Source organism: Sturnira hondurensis, unplaced genomic scaffold (genome assembly GCF_014824575.4).
Source record: "Sturnira hondurensis isolate 20B ecotype Veracruz unplaced genomic scaffold, ASM1482457v3 Scaffold0007927, whole genome shotgun sequence".
Lineage (NCBI taxonomy): Eukaryota > Metazoa > Chordata > Mammalia > Chiroptera > Phyllostomidae > Sturnira > Sturnira hondurensis.
In genome coordinates, this window is record NW_028080558.1 from 10,688 (window position 1) to 22,645 (window position 11,958).

An 11,958-nucleotide genomic window follows, 5' to 3' on the forward strand; every position below is an offset into this window, starting at 1 on the left:
AACTGGAGACAGAAAATCTTCATGTCACCTGGATATGCATAAGGCAAACTGAAGAGGAAGGCCATAAGAGTTTTAACCCCTTGCACACTTGAAGACCTGCAGGTCACCACCCATTTCTCCTAAACCAACATAAAGACAATCATACCATCCTAACAGTAATATTGTAGCTAGCACTCATCAGACTGGGCCACACCCAGAGTTTTATTGTTTGTTTAATATACTACCTTTTTTCTTCTCACAGTGAAACTATGTAGTAGATATTATTACTGTCTTAATTTTGCAGGTGAGTATATAAGGTTCAGGTAAATTAGGTTAGGATTAATGATTTCTCGGTAGCAAATAGTTGTGCTAATACACACCTCAGCCCAGAGTCCATGCTCTGTATCAGATCATTTGCATTGTCTACAGAATTGCATATCTTGGTTGTGTATGTTCCTATCATATAAATATCTCAGTTACTATGAACCCCAAGCCCTGAGTTTAAACCAAGGGAAATGAGGACTAACTGTAAATTGAGTAGAAATCAATTTGATTTAAGTGCAATTAAGACCATCAGACATAGAGACCACTCAGTGTGGATTCGAGGGTTGGCTTGGATCCAAAGCATGGCTTGTCAGTTAATACATGTTTGGGTATAAAAAAAATCACTCAGCCTGTTGTGCATCCTAATTTAAATGGATGTAATAACAAAATAAGCATTGTATTCTTAAGAGGACATAATGCATATACTTTTCAAATGTCTTAAGTTTTCTTCTGAAGACTGAGCAAATGCAAGTATATGCTCCCACTAGGCTTTGGAAAAGTTCATTGACAGGTACATTCACTCTGGATAAGCCACTCATCCACTTATTTAATTTTCTATATCTCAATTTACAAGCTGACTAACTTTAAAATTAGGGCAATTTTCCACAAAGATCCTTCAGATTCAACAACATGTAAACTGATATACATCATTAATGCACTTTGTTATGTTATGAATCCCATATTCTATCTGGAGAATCTTCAAATACAAGTTGTTGCTATAACAAAATAATACATGTTGCATGTACACTTGTCAATTTAAGTGTCTTTGTCACTGTTTCATTGTTGTCCTAGCCACCTAGCATTTCGTGATTCTCCTCATTGATGGAGAACAGTACGGAAGTGACTGAGTTCATCCTCCTCGGACTAACCAATGACCCAGAGCTGCAGGTGCCCCTCTTTGTCATGTTCACTGTCATCTACCTCATCACATTGATTGGGAATTTGGGAATTATGGCGTTGATTGTCTTGGACTCTCGTCTGCACACTCCCATGTACTTTTTCCTCAGTAACCTGGCTCTGGTGGATTTGTGTTACTCTTCAGCTGTCACTCCGACAGTCATGGCTGGATTTCTTCTAGGACACAAGGTCATGTCCTACAATGCATGTGCTGCTCAGATGTTCATTTTCATAGCCTTTGCCACTGTGGAAAGTTACCTCTTGACCTGCATGGCCTATGACCGCTATGCGGCAGTGTGCAAACCCCTGCATTACACCACCACCATGACAACAGGTGTGTGTTTGTGTCTGGCCATAGGTTCTTATGTCTGTGGGTTCCTGAATGCCTCCATCCATGTTGGCTGTACTTTCAGTCTCTCTTTCTGTAAGTCCAATGTGGTCCAAGACTTTTTCTGTGACGTTCCAGCAGTCATGATTCTCTCTTGCTCTGATCGACATGTTAGTGAGCTTGTTCTTCTTTATGTAGGAAGCTTCAACATCTTTTTTGCACTTCTGGTTATCTTGATTTCCTACATATTCATCTTTATCACCATCCGAAAGATGCAGTCTTCTTCTGGGTATCAGAAGGCTCTGACCACCTGTGCCTCCCACTTCACTGCAGTCTCCTTCTTCTATGGGACTCTCACCTTCATGTACTTACAGCCCAGCTCCAGCCATTCCATGGATACGGACAAAATTGCATCTCTGTTCTATACCACACTAATCCCCATGCTGAATCCTCTTGTCTACAGCCTCAGGAACAAGGAGGTTAAGAGTGCACTTATGAAAGTTTTCTTAGAGGCAAAACTGTTTTTAGGATTATGATTTGAACATTATGCAATGCACTGGAACTTCGTTTCCTTAAGGCCACAGTAAAATTAAGGTCCCAAAGTAGTCTCCTTTCCCATTTCAAAGTCTCCTGTCCTAAAAATGAGACACATATGCCCAGCAATGTTCCTGAACAGATAAGACTAGGATGTCTTGGGGTTCACTTCTCAAAAACCTTATTAAGGATATTTTTATTCACTCATACAACATGCATTTTTTTTCTATCACATCAATGCAAATACACATAAACTGCAACCACACAAAGACCACGAACAAAGTGCATGTACTTTCCCAGGAGGATACCTATGTTTTGAAATAGAAACTGATAATGTTGACATTTCCCTTGTGAAATTGCTTTGAAATAATTAATGCCGATATTTTATGTTTACTTTCGTGATTTAAATGATCTTTCTAAAATATTTTTCTAAACAGCAAGACAAACAAGCAAGCAAAGTGTAACCAAAGACAGTGAAATACAGAACATGCTGACAGGGTCCAGAGGGTAGAGGGGAGAGAATCACAGGTGAAAACGGGATGGACTCACATGAATAAGTATGAAGGACTCATGGACAATAACTAAGGTGGGGGTTGGAGATGGGAGGGAGGTGGGGAGCACTGGGGGGGCAGGTCTGGGAATACAAGAAAGAAAACTGTACTTGAACAAAAGTAAATTAAAAAAATTAAAATAAAATAAAATAAAATATTTTTCTAATATATTTTATTGATTATGCTATTACACTTGTCCCATTTTCTTCTCTCTTTTATATCCCTCCATGCTGTGCGCCCCTTTCCACCATCATTCCCACGTCATAGTTCATGCTATGGGTCATACACACAAGTTCTTTGGCTTCTATATTTCCCATAATTTTCTTAATATTACTTCCCCATTCTTTTACCCTTCTTCATTGACAGTAATTTTCACCTATTTTTAATCTGACAATGCCAAACATGTTCCTGCCTCAGGGCATTTATACTTACTCTTCCCTATATGGAATGATCCCTTACTCCATTAAGGTTGGTGCTTAAAGGTTACTCTATCATAGGTTTCTTTCTTGACCACCTTTGTAAAAAAGTCATTGTTTATTTCCATGCAGAATATCCTTTCCCTCTGAGGTATTCTTTTGAGAAAATTCTTACCCATTTTGTTCATGAACCACAGGCAAGTAAACATGGATCAGACTGAAAGTGACCAGGGGCAGGGAGGAAATAATGGTGGAAAGAAAAGGAAGAGACTGGACAAATAACATGTATGAATGACCCAAGGACATGGACAGCAGTGTGAGAAGTGGGTGATGGGTTGGGTGGAAGAGGGCAAAGGGGAAAAATCGAGACAACCATAATAAAATAACAGAAAAAAATGACACAAAATTCTCACCCAAGGATTTGTTTTTATTCATCTTAGAGAGAGGAGAGGGAATAGAAAGAAAAACCCTAACCAGGGTTTGATCCTGAAACCTAAGTATGTGCCTTGGCAAAAACTCAAACCTGCAAGTTTTTGATGTGAAGGATGACACTCCAACCTAATGAGCCACCTGGCCATTGCACTCTGGATTTTTCTTCATGGTCCTCATGAGTCCTCACCTATTGAATGTTTGCTTGTTCACTTTATTATCTCTCTACCCCAGCTAGAACTTAGACTCTATGAAAGTACTGGCTTTATCTGTTTTCTTTACAACATGATCCACAGTTCCTGAATGAGTGTCTATTTCTTACTCAGTTCTCAATAACTATTCGTGAAATGAATAAAAGTGTTAAGCTTTGAGTCCAGCTGTATCAGTATGTTGAATTTTGAAACTATTGGTGATTGACGTGTATCATCTATAACATATACATTCTGGACAGATGTGTAGTGCATTTTCAGAAGCACAGCTCATTTTCTACTTTCCTGTGCATTCCCACTCACTGTGTGCACCCCAATGTTTGGAAACAAAGATTTCTTGCATCTCAGAAGCAAATGAATCATCTTGAACAATTGTATGGTTTTACTTAGAAAGGTGTCTCATGAAGTGGCAAATAAAACGTCAAATAAAATTAGAAAAAGACTTTAAATATGAGACTATTTAAATGTTCAATAACTGATTATATTTGAAAATTCTTTGTACATATGAAATGTAACTAACTAAAATGATTACATATATCTATAAAGAGTATAAGTGTGACAGTATCTATCTTAAAAATATAGCACATTCAACATGCCAGTTCAGGGATTAAACTTTATGCTTTTTAAAAATCTTTTTTTTAAAGATTTTATTTTTAGAGAGAGGTGAAGCGGGGTGGTGGGGGAAGAGGGAGAGAAACATCAAGGAGTGGTTGCCTCTTGCATGCCCCCTACTGGGGACCTGGCCTGCAACCCAGGCATGCGCCCTGACGGGGAATCAAATCTGTGACCCCTTGGTTCACAGGCAAGGGCACAATCCACTGAGCTGCACCAGCCAGGGCTAAACTTTATGCTTTTCATATCAATTCTCAGGGAGATCTACACTGTGCAAAGCCTACTCACACAAATATGTGCCTTTGTCTAATTTGCTGCCTCAATAGCATAAGAGGCTTTAATGGCTCACTATTTGTAAGATTTTGCCTGGATAAGATAATATTCTCATGCTGGTGTTACGGGGGCTGAGTAGCATTACACAAATATTCACTTCTATCTTTATCGTGATATTTTCCCTTTGGAACTATTTTTAATTACTATTTTAAATAATCATTTAATTTTAGGATTACTTTAGAGTTACAGAAAAAAAATAAAACAGTGCAGTTTCAGTGCAACCTTGTGACAGTAGGAATAATAGCCTGAAAAAGGATCATCCTCATTTCTGGAACCTTCTAGAGTTACCTTCTATGGTGTGAAAGGACTGTGTGGTTGTGATTTAAGTAAAGATTTAATCTGGGTCATCTGTGGACCCTAAAGACACTTCCAGGTAAACCTAAGATTAAGTCAGGAAGTTTTGACCACAGATACAGGATTAAAGAGCAGTGTGCTATGTGACCTTGGCAGTAGAGACAAATTGGGTGTCACCATTGAACCATGGAAAGGCAGCAGCCACCAGAAGATGCATGGCTCTTGCAACAAGCTGATTTTTGTCCAGGGAAAATGATTTTGAACTTACGGATTCCAGACTGTGAATACGTAAAGTTTGCAGTAATTTGTTATAGCAGCCATGCAAATGAATACGATTGTTGCTTCATATTCCCTACAGGATATATTTGTACTACTAAGAAACGAAGATTGACACAGTATGATTTTCTAAACTGCAGATTTAATTCAGACTTCATTAGGTTTCCCCCTAATATCCTATTCTCTGCTTGCACTTAGTTACTGTGTTTCCTTCATCTCTTTTGCTCTGTGACAAGCTCTCCATCTTTCCCTATTTTTGTTGACCTTGGCTGTGTTGAGAGTACTAGGCAGAAATTTCACAGAATGTTCTTCAATTGTGATATGCTGATATTTCCTCATGATGTGACTGGGATTATAGTTTTCAGAGACCAAAGTGAAATGTTTTTTCATCACATCATATCAGCAAGATTTGTCTCTTTTCCTCAATTATTTATTTGCTGAGTCATTTCCTAGTGTTCATGTATTTATTTTTCATTATGGAAAATAACCAATGCTAGGTTTCATTTTGGCTCAGATTGTTCCACTTCCACCATTTGTAGCTCTTTCTGTTTGCATCCCCTTGACCAAGGTTCATTACTTCAATACATATTTTTTTAGCACTCCCTCACTTCCTGTTACTACACAATGCTGCATAGAGGTTGTCTTGTACTTTCCCTACTTCTATCACAAAATTGACTATTTCTGTCATGGGACAAACTCCCAGAAACTTGGTTCTTCCTGTCAATGCAGTAAAGAATTAAAGATCAATGAGTCTATTAACATGTAAGCAGGGTTTATTGGTGATCGGTTCTCAGGGAAGACAATGGAACAAGCTTAGGGGTGGGGAGGCTGGGGGGCTGAAAGGAATNAGATGTGACCACAGATAAAGGATGAAAAAGAGGTGTGCTATGTGACCTTAGAAGTAGAGACAAAGGGGATGTCACCATGAACCATGGAAAGCCAGCAGCCACCAGAAGATGCATGGCTCTTGCAACAAACTGATTTTTGTCCAGGGAAAATGATTTTGAACTTATGGATTCCAAACTGTGAATAAGTAAATGTTCAGTAATTCATTATAGCAGCCATACAAATGAATAAAATTCTTGCTTCATATTCCCTACAGGATATATTTGAACTGCTAAGAAACCAAGATTGACAAAGATGTTAAACTGCAGATTATATTTAGATTTCATTAGGTTTCCCCCTAGTATCTTATCCTCTTCTTTCATTTAGTTACTGTGTTTCCTTCAGGTCTTCTGGTCTGTGACAAGCTCTCCATCTTTCCCTATTTTTGTTGACCTTGGCTGTGTTGAGAGTATTAGTCAGAAATATCACAGAATGTTTTTCAATTGTGATTTGATGATATTTCCTCATGATGTGACTGGGATTATAGTTTTCAGAGATTAAAGTGAAATGTTTTTTCATCACATCATAGCAAGATTTATACTACTTCTATAATTTCCTCTTTTAATCCCCTTTATAAACAACCATTCTTCATTCTCCCAACCCTTAGAAATCATTGAGCTTTCTTTCATCCCTGTTATGTACATGGAATCACACAATTAGGAGCCTTTAGGTCTTGCCTCTTTCACATTAAAATCCACTTTAGGCTCATCCACATTGGTTCACAAGGAAATATTATTGTATTTTATTAATGAATAGTGTTGCAGTTTAATGATGGTCTACAGTTTGCAAGTGCTTATGGTTGCTTCCATTTGTCAATTCTTAATCTCAATAACACTTAAAAAGGTTTGTTTAGAGATGTATGGTGGAACATACGGTTTCACTTTTAATTTAACATTCAATTCTCCTGTCCATGTGTGAACTGACAGCTGTTGGAGCAAAAGGTTTTGAAAAGAGAATTTTCGTCATGTATTTGCCTTTGCATCTTTTATAAAAATTAGTTGATTATATATCTATGAATCATTTCTGGATGCTATAACCTGTTCCACTTATTTGTAGGTCCATCTTTTTCCTAATGCTACACTCTCTTCATCAGTATATGTTATAGTTAGTTGTGAAATGAAATAACTTTAATACTCTTACTTTGTTTTTACTTTTCCCAATGATTTTGCTTATTTGTTGTGGAATTACATATGAGTTCATAATCAGCACGTCAATATTTGTACTCAAAAAAGCCTTACATGGGTTTCAATTATGATCCCATGGAGTCTATGAGGAAGCCAACTTTAAGTCTCCTGATCCATAAATATTGTATCTCTCTTTCTCTCTTTTTTTTTTTAGATTTTATTTGTTGATCTTTAGAGGGGAAAGGAAGGAGAGAGAAAGTGAAATAGAAATGTATGGTTGCCTCTCGTGCATCCCCTGCTGGGAACTGGCCTGCAGGCCAGGCGTGTGCCCTGACTGGGAATCAAACCACGATTCTTAGGTTCACATGCCGGAACTCAATCTACTGAGCTACGCCAGCCAAGGCTGGATATGATATATCTTTACACTCATTTATCTAAAATTTTATTGTTCTGTAGTCTATAATTTTTCATCACTTTTAAGACAATATCTTAAGTATACTCAAAGAACTAAACAAAATCTTGGACAAACAACTAGATGAATTCAGAAAAATGTGCTTTCAAAAGGTAGAGAATATTAATAGAGACAAAAATTATAAGAAGTAACCAGTTACAAACTGCAGAGCAAAACCAAGAAGACATGAAATAGACATCAGGAAGGGTCACATTTTTCTGATTTTAAATAGTTGTATCTTTTGTACTCTTCAAAGAAACTTAATATTCATTATCAGGTTAGGATAGAATAACAGTCTATGAGGTAGATGGAAAAGGCTTTTCATCTTGTGAATTCTGGAAGTCAGGGATGTAAAAAAGAAGGAAATCTTACCTTTTCTGACAGCATGAGTAGACCTGGAGAGTATAGGCTAATTGAAATACACCGGTCAGAGAAAGACAAATACCATATGATCTCACTTATATGTGGGATCCAATGAAAAAAATAAACTGATTAACAAAACAGAAACAAGGCATGGATACATGGAACAGACTAACAACTGTCAGAGTGGGGAGGAGAGGGGGAGAGGGGACTGGATAAAAGAGGGTGAAGGGATGAGTCAAAAAACATATGTAACAATGTCTTCCAGGAAGTATCCAGCCATGTAATATGAAAAATAAACACTTATTGAAAAACCATAAAATACAAGAAATATTGTATGTAGAACAATGATTCCTCAGTTCCCTTCCAAGTAGACACCATGGGACCTCCCACAGTTCTCCCAATTATCAGCATGTGCCCTGTCTTATCCTGCATCTCACTGGAAGTCTAATGCCTCTTCCCTTTCAAAGTTGATTTTAGTTTTGGGAATAGCCAGAACTTGCAAGTTGCCAAATATAAGCAGTAGAGGCACTGTGTCACCTGGGTGATTTCATGTTTCGCCACAAAACTCTGCATGACACATAGTGCATGAGCAGGTGCATTGTCATGAAGAAGCTGCCAATCACCACTTCACCAGAGCTACATCCTTCTGATTCTTCCAAACAGTTTTCATGGAGGAATGTTCCAGCTTAATGCAATATTTGATGTAGATTTGTTGCTCTACTGGCTCAGTCATTTTGAATGTGATGGCCACAGAGTACATGCAGTGGTTTTATTCACTCATCTATTGATGGACATTTGGCCTGCTTCCATGTTTTGGGGACTGTAAATAATGCTACAATCAACATATGGGTGCTTATGTTATTTTGAATTAGTGTTTTGGGCTTTTTTGAATATATTCCCAGAAGTGGAAATGCTGGGTCCAAAGTATTTTTTAGTTTTTGAGGTATCTCTATATGCTTTCCACAGTGGTTGCACCAGTGTGCATTCCCTTCAACATTCAAAAGGATTCCCTTTTCTCCACATCCTTACCAGCATTTGTTTCTCAATTTGTTGATGATGGACATTCTGACAGGTGTTGGGTGATATTTCATTATATTATGGTTTTAATTTGCATTTATCTGATGATTAGTGATGTTGAGTGTTTTGTCTACTGGCCATCTGTATGTCCTCTTTGGAGAGGTGTCTACTCAGATTCTTTGTTCATTTTTTAATTAGATTGCTTGTGTTTTTGGTGTTGAATTTTCTGAGTTCATTATGAATTTTGAATATTAACCCCTTCTCAGGTGTATTGGCAAATACAATCTCCCACTCCGTAGCTTGTCTTTTTATTGTTGATGATTTCCTTTGCTGTGCAAAAAATGTTTTCTATGATGAAGTCATATTTGTTTACTTTTTCTTTTGTTTCCCTTGCCTGGAGAGATATATCTGGTAAAATATTCCTGTGAGCAATGTCCAAGATTTTACCACCTGTTTTCATCTAGGATTTAAATGCTTTTTGATATAATATTTGTCTTTAATCCATTTTGAATTTATTCTTTGTGTGGTGTAAGAAGGGGGTCTAGTTTCATTTTTCTCCACGTATCTGTCCAATTTTCCCAACACCATTTATTGAATAAACTGTCCTTAGCTAATTGCATGTGCTTGCTTCCTCTAGTGAATATTAATTTGACTATAAAGGTGTGAATTTATTTCTAGATTTTCTGTTATGTTCCATTGATATACGTGTCTGTTTATGTTTCTAGCATGCAGTTTTGAGTACTATAGCCTTATGATATTGTTTATTAGATAATAACAATTCCTCCAACTTTGTTCTTCTTCCTCAGTGTTGTGGCTGCTTAGTGAGGCCTTTTGTTTTCATATAAATTTTTGAAATATTCACTCTAATTCTGTGAAATATGACATTGGGAGTAGTGATAGGAGTTTCATTGAATCTATAGATTACTTTGTGTAGCATGGACATTTCAATTTTTTGTATAAAATATTTACTAAAGTAATAACAAAATTAAGCAAAGAGAGGTTTAAAAATTGTTGATTTGAGTTTTTCATATTCTTTACTTACAAACTGCATTTCCTTTTATGATTTGAAATGATTCTCGTTACATTTTAGAAGAAAAACAACCCTGTATAAAAACAGATACAGCGGCAGCAGTGGGACAGCAGCCCTTGGACAGCGAGTAAAGACCTCAGAGCTGTGGCCGCTGCAGCAGTCGGGGCCCAGAGGCTTCTGTCTGCACCCAGAGACAGGGGCGTCTGCCACAGAGGAATCATCAGGAGCCCGGCACCTGTGAGTAAAGACAACAGCGGCAGCCGAAGGGCCAGCTGCCCTCGGCCAGCCCCTAATGCCTCAGAGCCACTGTTGCCGCTGCATTAGGGGTGTAGAGGCTTCCGTCTGCGACCAGTGCCACGGAGGACTCATCGGGAGCCCAGCACCCAGTGGAGCCTTGGGCAGGCTTCGGGGTCCTTGGAAGAGAGCTGGCTCCATCCCTCCCCATCTTGGAGGAGCTGGGTGGCAGAGACCTGTCTGCCTAGGTTTGCAGGGAGAGTGGTAAGGACAGGGCGCCATGTTCAGTTGTGATCTCTGTGGTCGCCAGCCCACCAGCCTCCAGCCCAGGAAATTTGAAAGGAGCATTGCCCTAACTGGTCGAGTTAGGGATGGGGCCAGGCTGAGAGGCAGGCTTTCTGGAGAAGTTTTTATTGGAAAGTGGACTGAGGTGTTCTCCTTTGAAGGCAACTTGACTTGCTTCTCACCCAGGCACAGGACTGGGAAGGACCAGTACCAGATCCGGTGGGACCCAGGCAGCCTGTCGGGTGGGCGGGCCCCTGCACCCCAGTCTGATAGCCTGGCTGACGCAGGGGAGTGTGCCTGGGCCAACAACCCAGCCCACAGAGAAGTCCTGCCGAAGCCAGAAAAACCGGATTAGACAGTTTGAAACCAACAAGAGAGGGTTTGTTTTTATTTTAACTATTTTTTCCTGTACGTTTTTAAAACTTTTTTCCAGTAATCGTATATTTTTTTAAATTTTATTGTTGCTGTATCGTTCAGTCAGTACTTTGTTCCTCTCCTTTCTTTTTTCCTGTTTTAGTCCTTCTTCCTTTCATTCCAAACTTATTGCTTTTTCCTCACTTCTCCTGCCCTTGTTTTTTTGTTTTTGTTTGTTTGTTTGTTTGTTTGTTACTTTCTATACCACTGTAAATACTTCACAACACATCTCTCGGGTCTTAGCCTACTATACATGTTCCTGAATTCTATTAGTGTAGTGATTAACTCTACTTGCTCACATGCTACGCCTATTTACTAGTCTTTACTCTCACCTTACATCTAAATCTGACCACCCGCAACCTCACTGCTTTCTAGATACAACTCACATGCCTTCCCTCCCCAACAAGACACTTATCTTTGGTCTATCCTTTCCTAGAGGTGGCAAATTGGGTTGAAGATTACAGTTAACACTATGTATAACCTAAAGATTTTCTATCTCTTCTCTACTGGCTGTGACTGTAAATATCATAAAGTACTCTCCTGCTGTCATAAACCATTTTTCCTCCCCCTCCAACTGATCACACACACACAAAGAAAGGAGTAGGTGGAAGCAGAGAGCATCAAGATACCTGCAGGAGACTGCACCACTGGATTTCACAGGTATTCTACTACAGAAGTTCACACCATAAACCCAGGGAGTCTGAACAGATCAATTTAAGAAGCTGAGGCTAAAAAGAAGAGTCTCATAAACAATGGGAAGAAAAAGAAACAATGCCCAAATGAAAGAAAAGGTGGAAGTCTCAGAAATAATGTTAGATGATGGAGAGGCAAGTCGGCTATCAGATATTGACTTCAAAGAACTAGTTATCAGGAAATTCAAAGAGCTCACAATGAGCTACCAGAAACTAGAGGGGATCTACAAGAAACTAGAGGGGAGCTACAATGAGCTCTCCGCAAACTATATCAACATGAA

The 11,958-nt window shown here is 38.7% G+C and overlaps 1 protein-coding gene across 1 annotated transcript; it reads left to right on the plus strand.

The window, feature by feature from the left end:
- The first annotated feature begins 1,125 nt into the window (after positions 1-1,125).
- On the plus strand, positions 1,126-2,064 carry LOC118992163 (olfactory receptor 5B3-like). Its single transcript, XM_037053842.1, has one exon. It carries the CDS (start codon positions 1,126-1,128, stop codon positions 2,062-2,064), a length of 939 nt encoding a protein of 312 aa, XP_036909737.1.
- Positions 2,065-11,958: the final 9,894 nt, after the last annotated feature.